Consider the following 20,347-nt stretch of genomic DNA (forward strand, 5'->3'; position numbering starts at 1 on the left):
CTAACATTCTGATAACAGTCACTATACACAGATTCTCATTATGCATAACAGAGATATGGATTAAACATGCAGATATGCACGTTTACAAGAACATTTTAATTGCCTAACTGGAATATGTGATTTATAAAAGACACTGTAAGACTTCAAGGTATTATCAAGGTGTATTCATTTTTTTAATACACCTGAAGAGTGTTTCTTTGCATATCTTGACCTACCATGGAAGCGTCAGGTTGTTTTTAATACACATTTTGTGTACCGTGTGATTTCGATGGGTTTCCATTTATAAATGTTGTCTCAGCGAATCAAGGACTAGGTTGTCACATTGCTGCTATATTTAGTCAGACAGTTGCATGTAAGAGACACACAGAGACAGTCTGGGCTGATTAAGTTTGACAGCTCTCTCCTCCCTTCTCCTTGAAACTCTAGCCAATAGATCCACATAAATACACACACAGATACTGGAGTGTAAGAGATCATGCAGAGCAGACTCACCAGTACGCTGTTCTTCTGCATGCAAACTGTGAAAAACTAAACAAATATATTCCTAAACTTGAAAAAAGCTCACTTCTTTGCTCTAAAACTGTGAATCGTGGCAGCTCACAAAGTCTGAGTGAGAAAAAGTGTCAAAACATCTCAGGAGCATCACTACAGAAAAAAAGTATTTAAGAACATCCTGCTTCTCTGAGACTTATTTAGATTTACGCACTTGGCAGATGCTTTTATTCAAAGCAACTTACATATCATTTCAATGTACACATTTACATTCTTATCAGTTCTTGCTTTCGCTGGGAATCGAACCCATGATATTGCCGTTGCAAGCACCAATGCTCTACTGTTTGAGCTACAGGAAAGCTTTTTTTAGAGGAACAGAATTGTCCATTAACACAGTGCTAAATAATGAATATAAGCAAAAACCTGTTTCCCAGATGGCTGTCTGGGACAGGGGGACAATGTGTGCCCTGTATTATTGTAAAATAGTCCTCATACATCTCTGTCTCATTTAATAATGCCAGACAGAACTCAGCTCTACATCGGTTAGACAAATGTGTTCAATTATATAACGTGAAATAGAAAAGATTGACTACGACTTAAAAGCGGAAAGTCTGAGGAAACCGTCTCTCCTCACTGTGACACCTACACTTTGTGATGAAAGAAGAGTAAAATGAACAGCCGTCACTCCGTACTGACATGACATATTTCTGCACTTTATCAAAGCCAGGGATGTATCTTTGATGTTAGGGAAGTAAAAAAAGGGCAACAGGAAAGACACTCGATTGCTTTCAAACATCCCCTCAGAATGTCAGCCGCCTTCTCATAGCCGCAGGTCATTCAGAGATTAATAAAAGCATGTAGCTAAAGTCCACTGAGTTAATTGGAAATATATACAGCCCGTGTATCATTTCCACTACTGGAAGAGAGGTGAGTCTCTCTGGACCTTGAATGGGTTTAGCTGACCTGAGATGGGGTTAGATATAGTGTGAGACCAGCAGGCTGAAATATGAGAGCCGTATTGTTCGCTAAGTGCTTCCGGATTTAGCGCTGGCCTGGTATTAGGCCGAGATGCTGTTGTGAAGGGGAAGACAATATGGTATAAAGTTGCAAAACATACAGCTGGAGTATTCATTTACATGCGGGAGAAAGAGAAGGTTTTGAGTTTGATCCTAGAAGGGAACCCAGCAGCAAACATAAAGGGATCATTCACCCTAAAATTCTGTCATCATTTACTCACCTCATTTCATTCCAAAAACTGTATGACATATAACATGAGTTATCTATCCCTTTAATTCATTTATTTGAAATAATGTTTTAATGAAAATGTACAGCCTAAATATTTTATTTTAAGTTACAGTGTTATTTAAGCATTATTTATATTATACTATTTGATATTATATTACTATACTAGTATAGTATATAGTATATATTTATATTTTCAGTTTCAGTTTCATCTTAATAACAAGTCATTTTGTTATGAATGGAAGCTTGTTTCCGCCACAGAATAATTTTTTTTAAAGATAATTGAAACTTTTTATATCACAATCACAAGTCTAAATCTTTTGCAATTGCAACTTTATATCACACAATTCTGACTTATGACTTGCAACTGCAACTTTATACCTCACAATTCAATATCACTCAGAATTGCGAGATGTAAACTCGCAATTGAGAGAAAAAAAGTCCGAATTGTGAGATAAAAAGTCACAATTACTAACTATTAATTTATTTTTTATTCTGTGGCAGAAACATTGCTTGAAACAAGAAACAAGCAATTCTGTGGCGGAAACCATGCGTTATTAAAGCTTATTCTAATTATCTTTCATTTATTTTAATTTCAGTTTTAATCATTTTAATAGGTTTTTCAACTTAAACTTATTTTAGTTAGTTTCAAAGACAATTTCAAAATTTCATTTAAGTTTTTTAAATGTAATTTTTTCATCTAATATTTATATTTTATTTAATTTACTGAAAATGATTTGCAATAGTTTTAGTTCTAATTGACCAAAACAGTGATGTGTTAAGCGTCTTATAATGACACTTAACACATCACTGTTATTTTCATTCTTTTTCTTCTGGGAAAACAAACCCAAAAAATACGGATGACTCACCCTGCACTACTCCGATTTTCATCCAATCAGATGCTATCTACAACAGCTATGTTTACATGCACAAAATAAACAGTTTAAAATAAGAATGATGCCTCAATATTTGCTAAAATGTCTCTTCAGACATATACAGTGTATGTCAGCTTTCTTTTTAGACAGGCCTAATGCCCTAATGTCCCTAATGCTACAGTACATGCAACAGACTAAAAACTAGCAACTATCAAAGTTCATGGCTGTGACAAACAAGGCTGGCTATTTTTTAAAGAGAGGATACCTTCAATATGTCTTCAATAATATAAACTTCATTTCAATACGAAATGCATCAACGCAGGAACGAAAACTATGCTACTCAGGCAATTTCATGCCGTCTTTAGCCCAAGACCTAAAGCTAATGCTGTTATATGCACGTAATGACAGTGACCTAGATTGCTCATATGTTACAAAGAGAGAGAAATAGTCTGAATGTGAGAGTGCAAGTGAAAGAGACAGGGAGATAAAGATGCCTTATCAACAGATAAAAGTCTCTTGATTGACACACAGTAGGCAGCGCCATTACTCTAATGCGGCATCATCTCTGAATATTGAAGCATTCCTGCTGGATCTACGCACAGATTGCTTTGTGACGCAAAGCAAGGTGCCTTCATTAAGCAAACCAATCTAAATCCATTCATGCTAATGTATGCCACGTCCAAGAGCACAATCCACACGTAATGACCATTAAACAAACACTCGCTGGAAAAAATTTACATTCTTTTCATATTCAGATCGGCCATTGAAAGGCCCTTCCGAATTCAAACTCACCAGAACTTCCTCGGCCTCCTGATTCGAAAGGGAGAGCAAGGCATTGTGGATCTGTCAGGCTAATTGAGATGAGTCTTCCTTACTGAAGGTCTCAGGCAGTCACTTGCAAAGGGCCTATAGATGGGATTATGGCCTATTTCTGGATCACAGAATAGTCAGATCCTGTCTTGCTCTGACAAGCTAATGAGTCTTCTTCCTTTAAGTGTCTTCTTCCTCCCAGACTCATCCATAGACTCAAAATATGTATCATTTGCATATCTTTTGATGAATTACTACCTATATTAACAGTATATATACTATAAATTAGTTAGAATAAAAAAGATATCACCTAATGATACATTTTCTATACTTGCGAGTTCTCTGCCTTACTTGAATTCATAGATTGGCTGATGACAGAGAACGTTTTGCATCCTGTTCGCACAAGCTCCAAAAAGTTAATAAACAAACCGCAGTTCCAGCAACAGACTGACTGTCAAATCCCATCACAAAGCCACTGATGCGTGATGTTAAACGCTGCGATCGCCATCAAACGTCAGCGTCATAAGTCTGAAGATATCCTCAAGTTGTCCTCAGCTGCTCTGTGCCCTCAGAAGAAAAAGGTGAGGAAGGATGGACGCGTTAGGTCTCTCGTCCTGCAAGCTGTTTGATAGAGAGGCGTAGACTGATGCAGGCCGGTCCTGAGGTTAACACGTGGTTTATCCGATGGGTTTGTTAGGACTGACCTTCAGGCTGCTGTCCATCTGCACCTGGCATCCTGAGCAGACCTTTACACACGGCCTGCCAGCACACACTCTCACTCACACAGACAGGGGCGTGAGAGTGCCGCATGTGTGCCTCAGCGACTCTGTCCTGCCAACACTGCAGAGCTGTCTGCTGTCGCTGTGGCAACAAGACTGCAGCGTGTCCTCTGCGCTCCGGACCTTTCTCATCCCAAAACCACTGCATGCATCAAAAACACTTCATCTGTCCGTCCTCCCTGTGTACAGCTTTGTGGCATTCCCTGAGCAGAGTCTATCAACCCTACATGTCTTGACATTTAAGATACAGAGTAGAAACCAACAGTACACAGGTTAGAATTTTGACTTTTAACTCACTAGATTTAGATTCTATCTTCTGTATCTATCCGTCTATACATCTGTATCAATTTGTCTGTCTGTCTAGCAATCTATCATCTATCCTGCTTTCTGTCTATCTGATCTATCCTTCTATCCATCTCTCAATCAATCAATCTGTCCATCTATACGTCTGCCTGTCCGTCCATCTGTCCATCAATCTATTCATCTGTTTATGTATACATCTATCTGCCTACTGTATCCATCTATCTATCGCCAATCCATCCATCTCTCTATCAAAGCAATGCTGTATCATGTTTCACTCAATTAACTTAATTTAAACTCAGGAATTGAATTAAAATTTTAAATGCTTTTTATAAATTCAATTCTGAATGGTGCACAACCCAGTAACCAGAGGGGTTATTTAAATTGGCAATAAAAAAAATATGAAATCTAAATGGTATTATGAAGGAAGAAGCAGCTACAACAGTAAAGGGCTTTGGATGGTTTCTGTAAGTCACTTACAGCAGACAGAAATGGTCTTTCCTCTGGAACTGTTTCCAGGCTGACATACCCTTGAGCAAAACAGCATAAAAGCTTGTGGTTTCTGGAACGGCTGAACAGGCTATGGCTACGTTAAATGAAAAAGACAGTACTTACCACAAACTTCTGGCTCTGGAAAATGTCTTGTCAACTCTGAAAGGACAAAAGACAATTTTAGTTAAAAACTCAATTTCTTGCACCTGTGCTCTCAACATAATACAGCTGGTGGTCTGAATACCAAACTACTGTCCTGGCATCACAAATGTTTTTTTTTTGTTGGATTTAGTTGACAAACAGGGCGGGAATTTAACTATCATAATTAAATTTTTTGTGATTTGTTTCTAAAGTGGACCCATTTCACCTGTCAACATTTGAAAGCAATCAAGTACCATAAAAAATTACACGAAAAATAGTCAGCAGTGATTAAAACAGATGTTAACATTTAATAAATTACTTTTTTACCTTAAACTACTAATATGAAAAATCTGCCAATGCACATAGTGTGAGGAAAATGTTGACTCAGACATGATCCTGGTCACCAGCAGATGGTGTTGTGATGCAACACTCGCTTTACAACTGAATTACACTGTAAATCTGCACTTCTTACAGCAACACACAAGATTAAAACCGCTTAACTGTACGACACATGGGAAACTAACTGAAAACAGCAATATACTAACCCTAGTGAAAAAAAAAATACTAAAATGTATTTGAAATATATTTATGTTATGCTAAATATACTACAAATACAGCCTACATATTTATGTACTTAATACCCTGCAGTTTTTGGTACACTAAATTTGTATAGGCTACTTAAAGTCTGCTAAATTGGAACAACTAATTTTGTACTTAATGCACTTAAAGGTGCTCTAAGCGATGTCACGCATTTTTTAGGCCAAACATTTTTCTGTCCCCTGAACACACTCTAAAAAAACGCGGTCTCTGTAGACACCCCAGGCTCCACAAACAGCAACAAAAACAAACTGGACTAACCCGCACCACAACATAACAAACAGTGTTCCAGCCAATAACCGACAAGAAGGATTTGGGGGTGGGGTTTGGGTTGTTAGTGCGCGGATGAGGAGGAGGGAGGGTCTAGCTAGCCTCCGTTTTGTTTGACAATAGTTCGAACGTCAACAAGAAGTGACGTCACCCAGGATCGCTTAGAGAACCTTTAACTAGCCTCACACTCTTCAGTCAAAAATACCTTTTTCCGGCTACAACGGGAGTTCCCACGGGACTTCAGCGCGAGACTACAGCTAGCCGTCTAAAACACTATTTAGGTGAATTTAAACAATGGCTAAGTTGCTAAACGCTTCTTGTTGTCATGTAAGGACCCTGTTCATGTTGGACAGACATTTTGATTGCATTTTGTGTCTGTTACGAGGCACAAAAACACTCTTTATGAATATGCCCCCATAACTGCCGTTTTAGCTGAGTGGGAGCTCTGGGTATTAGCGGTAGCAGCTCCGTGTTGCAAGCACCAATCCGGTTCGGGTTTTTTTTTCCGAAAAAGTACAGTAGCCTACTCCCAAAGGTATAACGATCAAGATTAAATTAAAAATTGCCCGGAGTTATCCTTTAAAGACTGATATTATACAGTGATCCTACTATCCTTACTAATAGTGATATTAAAACAACACACTAGGCTTAACATTTATAAATGTGCATTGTGCAAATAAAGAAGTACTCCAAATAAAGTTTAATTATAATATTTATATCAGAAAGTCTAAAGCGATGTGTCAGTATTCAGTAAAGTTTGTAGGCCTACTTAATATGAAATAAACAGGTTTTTTTCACAAGGGTATGTGTGTGTATTTACACACACACACACACACACACACACACACACACACACACACACACACACACACACACACACACACACACATATATTGACATCTAACTTAAGGCTGCGTTTACACTTGGCATTAACATGCGACCTGTATCTGGATGTTGTCCACATAGGCTACACATTGAAAAGACGAGTGTAAACGCGCTTCTGATCGGAATGTTATCCGATCAGCGTGTCCAGTTTCGGAGGTAGTCAAGGACGCATTGTGATCGGATCTCAGTGTAATGTAAACGCAATCCAGTCATCGTGTCTGCATTCACAGGTGGACGTCATATAAATCCCCGCCCAGTCTCCGTGCTGTCAGAAAATAATGGCCAGACGCAGTTTAGACAATAAATTCAATTTATTTGAACTTTACAGTAAACGTCAATATTTAAAACAGTTTATTTAGACTTTTCATTTTTCATTTTAATTGTGCAACATTATCTGAACGAGGCGATCGCCTGTACAATCACAGCTCTGACTCATGAGATCTTAATGAAGAGCATACGCTTCATTTTTTTATGTTTTAAATGTTTTTTTATGTTTTAAATGTTGATTTTTTTTTTATGTTTTAAATTTTTTAATGGTTTAAATGTTGATTTTTTTTTTTATTGTTTCAGCATGTTTATTAATCTCCCATTTCTGTTAATATAGTCATTGCATGCTATAACCTTAAACCCAGATGATCGATGATGTGACTTGTGTTTTTATTTTATTTTTATAACCCAGTTATTTTTGTATGATCAACTCTGGAAATATTCCTTCATTCAAAAAACATAATTTGATTTAAAGGTAGGGTAGGTAGGATTTATATAAAAACTTTTTACCAAATTTGATTAAACTTTCTATATATATCAATGCATAATTAAAATGTAAGTACTCTGATAAAAAGAGTATAAAAATCGAGTGACTCTAGACCGTTTAATCTTCATTAAACACAGCTCATTATTTCCATTCGGGACGAATCACAGGATTGGCTTGCGCGACTGTCACTCTCCGTCGCCATGACTACCGCCGTTATTACTGGCTCTGCCCACGTGCGCGCAGTCGCGCACCCGTTTTTAGGTGGGAGTGAATGGAATTAATGAGCTGTGTTTAATGAAGATTAAACGGTCTAGAGTCACTCGATTTTTATACTCTTTGTATCAGAGTACTTACATTTTAATTATGCATTGGTATATAAAGACAGTTTAAACAAATTTGAATAAAAGTTTTTTTTAGACAATTCTGACCTACCCTACCTTTAAGGATGGAGATTGCACAGCAAAGTAAAGTGAGTGAGTGAAAGCAATATTGCTTAATTTGTATAATCTTTACTCTTATTGGTGTCGTGCCACAGACCTAATTTAAATATTATGCAGGAAACAGAAATCCGATCGGTTATCCAGATACAGAGGCTACTTAATATGAACAAATGTAAACGCACGGTGTCCTGATTGGCTAATGATCCGATCTGCTTGATCGGATCATGGTGATCGCATGTTAATGCCAAGTGTAAACGCAGCCTAAGTTGTTCTCTATGTGTTTTCCCTGCTGATATTTAGATAATTTTTACTTTAAGTGCACATCCCCCCCATTCAATTAGTAGTAGCCTTTATTGTCACTTAGTCACAAGTACCAGCGAAATTAGCCATCAACCTGTCCATACAAAACATACATACAATATGACAATGGGGTAGACAAGACAGGAAGACAGGATTGAGGAAAATAATACAGCATGACATGAGGATAGGTGAGGGAAAAAAAAGGCAACTCCCAGACTATGCTCCTGTGAGGAGTACAGTCTGGGAACAGGAAAAAAAACACCTCAGCAACATTAGCACATAATCAGTACGACATGAATCCACAAGACTTGCAACAGGGGAGGGGAGTGGGGGATGGAGGTCACCCAGCACAGGCAAGCAGCCATCCGGTCCTGCAGCCATATTCGGCGCTGGTCACAGACCCGCCCGCCAGGCTGGGGGGTACAAAGCGGTCAGACAGGCGGTACAGTCCCCAGCTTTATGGCAATCCATCTTTCCAAGAACCTCTCTGTCATGGATTAGGCTGCATACTATCAGGATTCATACTATACCAGCTAACATCTGAGGTATTCCTGACCCGGAGCCAGAAATAGATGCAGGGTTGTTGCTCTAGAGTAGACACAAAAGCTAACATAATGTAAATGGACTGTGAGCATCACTGCTGTGGTTGTGTTTTGTTGACAGCAGTTGACTTTGAATTTGCTATCCTGCATCACCTCCTCATAATAGACAAGAGGACAATCGATGTCACAGATGTTGATTGTCCTCTGACAGCCTCTCTTTTTAAATAAGACAGCTGACGTTAAACGCTGACCCCTTTAGTGGCACTCGGAGTCAAGTACATAAAAGCACATTTCTACAGAGGTACAGTGCTAAAATACAAAACGACATTTCCGGCTTATTTATAGTATATCCTCACCTCAGGTCCATACATGTTTGATGCTATTGACGAAGAGGAGGGAGTGTGTGGTTTCAAAAGTGGAGGTCATTGTTTCTGTTTTTATTTCACTGTCAATACACCCTCTCTGTGAATGTGTCTTAGTTTGAACACTGTAAATAATGCATTGACTAGCATTGAAAACACTAACATTTTGCCTTGATAATGCTAGAAATTATAATGTGCCACCACACATCTTAATTTCCCCCCCCTTTTTTAATGAATATAATAGTCAGTCACAAGATAGTAGTTCTCATGACGCAATGCGGCTTAAAAACAGCACAGCCTTTTGCTAAGAAGAAAGCAAAACCAACAGAAGAAACCTCACACCAACAGTGTCACAGCTTTATTTCATTTACAACTTCACTCTGAGTCATAGCTTGTTTTTTTTGTTTCATATTGTTTATGTACTACAAAGGGAGACAAAATATGGCTTCCTTAATCCAAGTCACTTGAAAAGTCTGATAAATGATCCACTCAGTTAAAGAGAGATTTTGTTTCACGGTTTCATTATCGGAACAAAAATGAACCCTGATAACAGTTCAGTAGGTTCAGTAATTAACCCTCAGCCAAACTGAAACACATTAGGCTGTCTACATTTTTCCACTGAATGTACTGTAGGTGACCCAACAGTGAAGACCTTGGCTCAAGGCTCTGTTGCTTTCAGGCACCAAGCCTAAAGTATGCGCCTTTGGTTCACACTTCACTAAAACTAGATGAAAGATCATTACTCTCATGTCGTTCCAACCTTGTATGGGTCTAAATGGAAAATTTGCAAAATGGATGATTTTCATGCTGCTATATGTATAAAAAATATGTATGTTTTAATTTTATAAAATTTTAATTTTATCTTTGATAAATAAGTAAAAAGAACAGCATTTATTGGAAATATATATATTTTACAACATTATAGATGTCTTTACTGCCAGTTTTTGATCAATTTAATATCTCCTCGCTGAATAAAAGTATTCATTTCGACCCCGAAGTTTTGGATGTTAGAGTAACTCTCAAATCAAATTTGGCGGCATGCATCAGGTTTGACATGAGTGAAGATTGGTCATCATGAGACATCAAAGAACCAATTACATTCAAATAGACCTAATGACTCACAAATTACCATATTTTATTCAAACTTGTATTTTTATATTTTAATTTTTGGGTATAATACTATAAGGTATAATAAGTTCTTTCAAGTGTACACAAATATTCTCGACCAGGTTTTGAGGAACACTTTCTTTTTTTTAAATCCTGTTGTTTTTACAAAAAAAAAATCCATTCTGTAAAAAATATAGTAAAAATGTAAACATATTTACAGAAAAACCTGTAGATTTTACAGTATAAAACAGTCAATTACAAATAGGAAAATTGCTTTTTAAACCGGTAAAATCTGCTAAAATCAATTTTGTATCTTTGACAACCACCATAATAATGCAGGTGGTAAATGAAGAAGCCACATGAAGAATCATGAAGTTCATCACAAGTAGCCTTTCCACAATCTGAATTATACTAGCATATAAGGTGCAGTTATTCACACAAACACAAGATACTATCATAGTAACACACCTGACATTAAAATAATGCAATAACATTCATCAAACAACAGAATATGTGATAAACTTTTAAGAAACATAATTATTTAAATGAAATACTTTTAAATGTGAAGTGTCACACAGAGGATTTTGGGAATGTCAGTTTACAGTTTTTCCATTGCAAATTTGATTTGCCTTTTTTACTTGTACATTTAACAGTATTTTACTGTAAAAATTACATGAAATGACCAGATAGATCTTTTACAGTTTTTACTGCATTTAGTACATGAATATTTTACAATATTTTACAGTTAAAATTACACTCATTTTGTAACAGTGAACTAACGAACTCAACAGCTGTTTGTTTTTTGCTGGTAAGTTTTCATTTTATGCTTTTATCCATTTATAAGACCAGTCCACAAACATCAAACAAATCCACACAATCAGTCAGACAAAAGGAGACAGACTTCCTGTGTGTAGATTACAAAGCATAATTACTGTCAGTCCTGACGTTTGTGCTGCAGGGACGCTCACAGTCACTCCGGTTTAATTAGCTTCGCCTCATATCCGCAAATAAACAGTAAAAGCCCCAGTAGCTCAAACACATAAACGGCACATCACTCAATAGACCACGAGAGATTCAAACTATTGAAGACTGCAGGGAACACTGGTGCCATCAACCTGTGTGTAAATTATGTGACAGATCTAGACATTTTATTGTTTGCTATATTTATGGGATTTACAATGTTTATGAACTCGCCAAATGTTCACAAATCAGTGATGACAATAAAAAGATGAGAATATATCAGAACTCCCATCATGCAGCCTAGAGGAGAATCATAAAACTTGATATTTTTCATCCTTGGACTCATGTTTAACCTCCTCTCCTGTTACAAAGAATCCCCATAAAGGGGAAATTGAGTCTGGGTGTGGTAAAACTATGAAGCAAAGCCTTCGATTGAGCCAAAATAGCCGCAGAGGATTAGAGTTCAACAGCGTACGTGATAACTTTAAGTCATTAGCAGGCTAAAATTTACAGACGTATTAAACGCACACTAAGCCAAATAATTGCCTGAATATATGAATGATCTTTTGACACTGAAATTCTTTCACAAATATTGTAAATGAAATATCTGCGACTATAAATTAATTGAAAATGTGACTGAAAATTTCACACTGAACTTAATCTGATCAACGTCAGGAAGTTTTCTTCCTCCTGAATGTTGCGCTTCGTGAAAAAAATAATGTTATAATATTGGATGGATTGCTTTGTTAATTGACAGCACATCATGAACAACATAGATAATACTCATACTGGACTTATCAGTATGTGGAAGTCTCTGCTTTCCTTTCTACTGCAGAACAAGAGAGAAGATGTAATTCATCACTGGGATTCTGAGCATAAACTTGAGGGTTTTCTGAACCGGAGAGCCCTTTCTGTAAGAATAATCTTCTGAATTAATTTAATATTGTACAATATCTGCCCTCAAACCTCTGCAGGCGCACACAATATGAAACGAGAAGGTTGTGTTAGCTTTAATTTATAACGCTGCAATAAAAGTTTCTGAGTGACTGAGGGGTGCAGATACGAAGGAGACTGTCAATATTTGAGACCGTAAAGGATATTTTAGTGGAGCTACACAGGATAAAATGACTTACTGAATCTGATATTAAAGCTGACTTGGCTCTAACACAAGCTCGTTGACCATCACATCTTATCGTATGATCCCTGTGGCACAGCAACATGGTGCAGGCGCATCATAAATCATGTCTCGGACACTTCAGGGCTACTGGAGTAGAGAGCACAACGAACCTGCTGGATGCCATTTATAATTTAGAAATCACAATTCGCAAGCCTCATCCAATTATGGTTCAGGTCATCTCTAAAGGAATGAGAAAATAAAAACAAATGGAAACCAAATAAATTATTTAAAAAAAATAAAGTGTGCGTTAAAGTTTATGTATATGGATGGATGGAATGGAAAATAAATTTCTGTCATGACAACTCTCGGCGTGTTCATGGTAATGGCTATGCCAATGTTGATGTTTGGTCTTGGTGGAATAGATCTGCTATGCTGCTGCTATTGGTTATTGCTGCTGTCAATACATACACAACACTCTGCTGTGAGCAAGTAAGACCTGCTGCTGCTCTACAATATAGCATACATGAATTACCCGTAGCAGATCTATACAGGTGGAGCTGGGGAAGGTGGAGGGTTTCTGAAGGCGTGCTGAAACTGCTACAGCAGATATTTATGCTTTTTTATTTTGTGCTGTAACGCAGTAAAGAGGAAGAGATGATTGGTTCATGTGGACTTTGCACTGCCACACTTTGGCCAAATTAAACAGTATTTATTGTTTGAATTTTTTAATAAAAATGATAGAATTTGAAAGCAGAGATTTTGTTTAATATGAAAAGTAACAAAGCTTATTGCGATTTATTGGACAAACATTCATGATGAAAACTGAAAAGTGACGCAGTGTCTGTTCAACTTTCTCTTCATAAATAAATAAATAAATACGCTTGTCCTGTAAGTGCGTGAATACAAATGAAAATGTGAACAAAAACATAAGCTAAAAGTCTAATCTTCATATAATTGAAATATGATAATTAAAATGACGTGTAGGCCAATGACAGATCATGACCGGATTTTTATGACCCTGTCCATCAAAATGAGGGACAATGCGAAAGTCTAACGCGACCTCTGGGTAGAGTATAATGCTCTCAATATAGTAAACATAAGACATTCTTGAGATAACACATCAGGGAAAAAAAGACTTGTTCTTTTCAAACTCAACATTCTGGTTTGTTTTAAGAAGTGATGCAAGTGTCTTGTGGGGAAACAGTTTGTCAGTGTTGACAGACACTATATAAGATCTCAGAATGTGAGTGTTTAAGGAGGAAAGAGTTACACCTGCTGTCTGGGGAACAGGATCAAGTTAACTGAGAGAACGGCCCTCTAGTCACTGCCAATACACTGTGTACCATAACAAGAACGTTACATAAACGCCCATCAATTTTTCATAACTCTGGAACACAGAGGAAAGACACCCCAGCAAAAAAGACCAAGTGTATGCTTGAGTGTCGGTGCTCTTGTTAAATAATGAATCTTGTTCGAATTATATACGTAATATGAAAATAAAAGCAGGACTCGATATCCAGTACAACATATGAAAGTAGCCATTGAAAGACAGTAAAGAGTAACACTACAGTGGATGTACTGTACTGAGACGCTGAAGACACACGCATCGGTACCAGCCGCGAGTCTGCAATGTGACAGCCAGATGAATGCATACGGGTGCCTTAACACATGCAGACTGTCTCGCAGTTCTTCAGGTTTCAGCAAAGTGTGTCGCCTAGCTGAGATGTCCACATTTGTGTGTTACACAACAGCACAGGTGCAGAGACTCATCAAGACAGCACAGCACCTGTCATGTGACACAGAGGGTTGGAATGCATCAAAAGTGTGACAGTCCGAGCTGGGACATTTGTAAATTTGACCTAGGGTCTTAGGGTGAAATCACTAAATAAATGTAAATTAGGCTCAGTACTGATTGAGGGTATGCTTCATTTGCATAGACAACAGACAACAACGTCAAAAATATCCCTGTTCACATGGATCCGCGAAAACTACTAAAAATACAGTATTACGCATGCCAGGCCACAGGCCAGTAGTATCCGATGTAACTTTGTAATGAAAAACGGCGCGCCTATAGACTGAACACGTAATACCCATGACGTCACCGTTTTCACAAATTCCTGTTGTTAAGTTTACATAGAGACAATAATGGCATTGGTTTAAAATACTTTGAAACTCGTTTCATTTTCGTGTAAATGAACGGCCAAAACCCATTAAAACGTATCTGTTTTTAGTTGAAAACGATAAGATTACATTTACCAGTGTTATTAAATTATTAGCATTTTTAAAGATGAACTTTAACTGAGTGTTAGATGACAGCAAAGATTACGTGTAAAAATAAAGGAAATTAGGATATACAAATAAATATCTAATAAATTTAAAATCTCTAATATTGAGCAATAGCTGTGGTATGAATATGCTATATCCATATTATAGATTGTGCCAAATTCATTGTACCAAAATATAAACAATGGAAGTTTGTGTATATTGTTTATCGCTAGTACTAATTCATCAAATGATGACGATATGATGGTAAATTCACTTTAGAAAATTGGGCACTAAAGCAAGACAGTGTGTGGTAAAAAACAACAACGCTATTATCAGGTGCAATTCATTCTTAATAACTTCCCCTGCTGAAAATGAGTTATGTGTCATTACAGCCATCTATGTGATGTACAGGAAGCGTCTAACAGCTGCCCTTCAGAACTAATCAACGGTCTTTGTCTCCTCAAATAACACTTAAATTAATCCAGCCATCTTCAGTCACGTCTTCGATACAGCCGCTGAATGTGAACCTGACTGTAAATTCAGATGAAGATCAGACGAAGGACAGAGGGGTAAGTGTTGGTTTAGCGACCTTCCTGTGAGAGGTGGATGAGTGGTCACAGACCATTGAGAGTTGCACACGTCTTTGTAATGCAAAACAAAAACCTCATGAAAACGGTTCACCTGTTTCTTCAAAATGCCATTAGAAAAACCAATGCTGACAAGCACCTTTAATCTTTGTCATTTAACTAAAATCTGCATTATATTTGTGCTAATGGAAAACAATGTACAAACCAACATGGCAGATTCAAAGGAAAATGGCATGAATAAAGGGCAATTTTTTTCTACTCAAGTCGTTCGTCTTTCCTAGCCACTTCTTTTCGGTTGGCTTCCTGCCCCATTCTTTGCCCCACTGGAACACTGAAATTGGGCATAAAGAATCTGCTGACCTCCAAGAACCAGCGATCGGCACCACTGGTTGCAAAACAAGTGGCTTTTCCAGATGGCTGTTTCTAAACAAGGTACACTTCGAGTCTTTTTTCAGAGCACTGGAGTCAAGTCCTATGACTCAACCCAGAAAAGAAAAAGCATTTCATGATCTGGGACAAAGTCTGGGTCTGCTGTTTATTTCATTAGACTCCATTAAGAGTCGATGAGGCCAGAGAGATGGGCTAGCATAGCATCACCAAGACTTAATTTAGAAAATGATTTCATCTCTCATTCTGAGGTCACCTGAGGGGACCCTCCACATGCAGATGCGCATCCTGAACCTGCATAATATATATCCTCATTCTAACACAGGCTAGTGGAATCAGTTCTGTGACTCTTTATGTCTTGTGAGGAAGCTCCATCACAAAACACATCACATGACATGAGTTATTCAGTGTTTGTATAGGTTCTGTAAAGAGGTGCATGTTCATGAGGACACGTAAACACCAATCACCTGCAAGCAAATCTGGTAACTTGTTATCTACACCCATTGCAATTTTCAATGACGTCTTTTAGATTTCGCAATCTTCATGACCAAGAAAATGTCAAAACACAGCCAAAGACAATTTACTGAGCGAAATGAGAAAAAGAATCAATACGGATAATTTCCTTCCATCAACAAAGTCAGAGAAGCAAACACTTAAAAGTACAAGCTGCCCTTTAAAGTGTTGAACTTTTTTATTATTGTTTTAAAATGCATACAATAAAAAGTTAATATTATTTCATTGCAATTCATTTAATTTTAAATGTCTATTTAATTTTCAACACGAAAAGAGATTCACTTATTATTTTACATTTAACATTTAATGATATTTTATAAATAACTTGTATTACTCTTACATGAATTTGATTTGTGTTTTGTAAAGAAATTCATGTGAGGCCCAAATTATAATGGTCTCCAAAACAATTTTCAAGCATTTAAGCATACACCTTTATAGATCAACCCACCATGACACATAAATGCAGTCAAATGTGTCTAAGCCTTTGACTGGAAATGCATGCATCTATTTAAGGACAGTCCTGGTGGGACAGGTCTGATCAGATCAGCTATGCAGGCACAGATAACACTTGTCCTTGACAACACAGAGCTGAAATATGGCAGCCTTGCACCTGTTGAGCAGACAGGATCCTTTAACAGGCAGAGATATCTCACTGGAGTCTGTGGGTATTCAGTCCAACAGAAACTCAGGTTTGAATTCCTCCCTACTGAATCAACAGATCACTTAATGAGGGCTTAATCGAATTCTCAAGGCCGGATTGATAGGGCAAACAGCTTGTGATTACGTTAACATCCCTGGTTGCTTCGCAGACACAAGGTTTCTGCATGGATGCATGTCTGCTTCAGTCAACCACAGTGTCTAATTCAATCCAAACTCAATTACACTCTCCGTTATAATGGCCTTTAATAACATGGTTTACTTGCAGGAGAGCAGTTAACCAGAGCCGACGTAGCCTAATGCATTTGACTCTGAGAGAGCAGTCCTGTCATTCAGTGATGAAATCGAGTCAGCTTGTTGCGATTTCACTGTGCTACTGCTTTTACAATGCATTAGCATTCAAACATGCCGTTTTCATATCTCCTTACTGTGACTGTAACATCAGTGGCTGATATCCTGACAGATTATATATAATCACACTTCACAGAGTAAGAAGAGAAAAGTGAATGTGAAATGTTTTGGTAAACAGCATTTTCTCTTACCCGCCGTACGCTCCAAAAGTGAAACTCCTCTTTCTCTGCGGCATCTTGGCTAATGGATACAGCTGAGCGCAAAACAGAGAGACAGAACTCTACAGAGACACCAGCACTGCCGCTGTCTCCCTGGACTGACTGAGTAGTCTGTGACTGTGTGTGTGTGTGTGTTTTCGTGTGTAACTGTACACATGCAGCACGCTGTCCTTCCTTTCCACTCCCCTGGCTCCCTCTCTCTCACGCCTCCTTGGCAAATAAGGGACTGAGAGGCTGGCTCTGTCCACTTTCAGTCGCCCCGGTAACAGGTCCCCAATTCTCATTCATATCTTCCTTTAGTGCTATTGTAAACGTGCAGAAACGGAGCAGCAACTAATGTCTTCATAATATAGATAGATAGATAGATAGATAGATAGATAGATAGATAGATAGATAGATAGATAGATAGATAGATAGATAGATAGATAGATAGATAGATAGATAGATAGATAGATAGATAGATAGATAGATAGATAGATAGATAGATCAGCAAAACATATAAATAACTGGCTTAACACTAGAACGGCCATGACGGTCATTTTGACCGTTTTGAATTTTATATCTGCAATAACTTTGTTGAAAAAAATAAAATCCTGCTGGTACCCGACTTTTCCTAAAAGTGTTTGTATTTTTATTTAAAATGTTCTTCATATAAATTACACACAAGGCAAAAAAAAACCAAATGAACTTATTTACCTATTTCAACCATAGACGGTCATATTGACCGCACTGAATTTCGTGGTATTCTTTTGTTACATTTCCCGCACTTGACCTTTGTCTCTCTCACTGTCAACAGAAAGGTCAGTAGCGGCCCTGAGTGTTTGCATATAATTTCTACAAGCAAAAAGTATATTAGATTAAATTTGATGATCAGAAATATGTAATACCTGACTACGTTATCTATTATGTAGATATTCTCTATTAAATACGAGTTATTAGACTATTTTTTCTGTTATTATATTAAAATAAAATGTTTTATAATTAAATAAGACACTTTAAGTTGTTATTATCTTGTTCTGAGTTATGTTGAATGGATATGGAAATATAGCCTATCTGTTGTGAATATGCGATAATTACGGTAGGCTACTAATGATATTATTATTTATAAATGTATAATTAAACTTGTTTAAATGTACAGTTTGGTGTTGTTTTGTTTTTAAAAGATATCCTAATACAATAAATGCATTAATCTCTCAATTGGGTATTTATCATTAAAGATATAGAGTTTGGAATCCAGCGGTCAAAATGACCGCTTGTGGCAGTTCTAGTAGTTATGGAATTCTGGCACTTCTAGTGTTAAAACCTTTTTTTTTTTTTTGGTGGAGATACTAATGTACCTAAGACTTTTGCACAGTACTGTAAAGTAAGTAAATTAAAAATAAAATCCCTAAATTTTTTTACAAATATATGGTGCATAATATCATGCATCCGATAAATCATTACTGGTGACGCTTGGAGAATAAAATATACACTTCAGGGACCGTGTGTCTCCTAAAAACAGCTGCTCAAACAAAAGTGTTTGTCCACTGTTGACACAGAGTTGTGTTCTTTTTCAAAGTCACTTAACTATTTACCTAACTGCACATACTCCTTGAGCCTTGGACACAGTCAAAGGAGAAGTGTATCTGTAGGTCAGTCATTAAGTGACTTGCTTCGCACAGAAGGTCTTGTGGGACTGAAGTCTGAGTCTGGCAGAATGCCACTCTGATTATTAAGCAGCACACAGTTGCCCTGTCCCATGGTTGAGTTTCAGGATTTATCTGCCTATAGCAGTTTAGAGTCTTCTTCGACATTTGCTGGTACATGTTTTTGTCCTTTATCAGGAGTGGATGGCACACAGGCTTCCAAAAGAACGCAAAAGCTGTGATCTCCTCAGAGATAGTCCTTATCGTTCCTGACGTGCTGTTCTCAAACCCAGACGGTCTGACACATTTAGCCAGCGGCTGAAACCTCAATGACAAGAGTGTTAAACTGCTGATTCATCTGCAAAATCCAGGTTCACGACAGCATGCTCGACGAAATGGCTACTTGGCATTTTTCAATTGATTCAAAGGAACTAGCAAAACTGCACACAAAACACATCCAGTAAGCATTTTAATTCGACTGTGGTATGAAGCAGGGCGCAATTACTAATGAGAGACAGATATCACACGCGGCACACATGAGTCCGGCTGATATAAAGGAATGAGGACATTTCATTCTACCGAACTACCCGCAAGTGCTGAATTACTACTCAAACTGTTACTACTCAGTTTATTTGACGAATTAAACTTGTGAGGGAACGCAGCGCTGTTTAACTTAGTCTAACATTACACTATCATATTAAACTGCATACTGTATGAGTGAGTTGAAAGTTAAAATGTTATTCTATGTGTTAGTTTGTTGGCTGTATGAGACTAGCAGTAAGCTAGATCAACATTAGAATAACATACTGATCATATTCTAACATTTCATCATGTTGAGCTATATAACATTTATTCTTTTTATGTACAGTTGCTCACCTGTCTAATAAAGTACATACAAGAGCGACGTCTCATCAAGTCATCAAGTTCTGTCAAGTCCAAGTTGTCGCTGAGCTCGTTGGAGCTCTGGGCATCTCGAAAACGCCACGCCGATATTGATCCTCGTTTTATTGCTCCTTTTGTCCCCAAAGTCTGCTTGCCATAATTTTTTTCATAATGTTTGAACGAAACAACAACAGCGTGTCGCTAGACATTATGCAGTTGTCCACGTCTGTTACCATGGTTACTATCCACTATTTTACAAGCGGAAACCAGGGATAACGCGGATATTATGTCATTGACAGGTGACAAGTGACAAGGGACGGGCACTATTTAAAATTTTGAATTTCCCTGAATTAATGAGTTCTTAGAAACATTAATGATAATGTAAGTACACAATTGA

The 20,347-nt window shown here is 37.5% G+C and overlaps 1 protein-coding gene across 12 annotated transcripts in view; it reads right to left on the reverse strand.

The window, feature by feature from the left end:
• rap1gapa (RAP1 GTPase activating protein a) overlaps positions 1 to 20,347 on the reverse strand; it is a 98,847-nt gene that overhangs the window by 52,063 nt on the left and 26,437 nt on the right. For 8 of the 12 annotated variants that reach the window (XM_079587626.1, XM_079587620.1, XM_079587614.1 and 5 more), the window contains exons 1-2: positions 17,417 to 17,629; positions 5,114 to 5,149 (exon numbers count right to left, since the gene is read on the reverse strand). In XM_079587626.1, coding sequence (XP_079443752.1) covers positions 5,114 to 5,149; positions 17,417 to 17,460 — 80 coding nt within the window. In that variant the 5' untranslated portion in view covers positions 17,461 to 17,629. Of the gene's footprint in view, positions 1 to 5,113; positions 5,150 to 17,416; positions 17,630 to 20,347 lie in introns of those variants that run through there. The other 4 variants (XM_079587617.1, XM_079587621.1, XM_079587611.1 and 1 more) reach the window with 1 other exon arrangement.

The sequence above is a fragment of the Phoxinus phoxinus genome (assembly GCF_949152265.1).
Source record: "Phoxinus phoxinus genome assembly, chromosome: 18".
Lineage (NCBI taxonomy): Eukaryota > Metazoa > Chordata > Actinopteri > Cypriniformes > Leuciscidae > Phoxinus > Phoxinus phoxinus.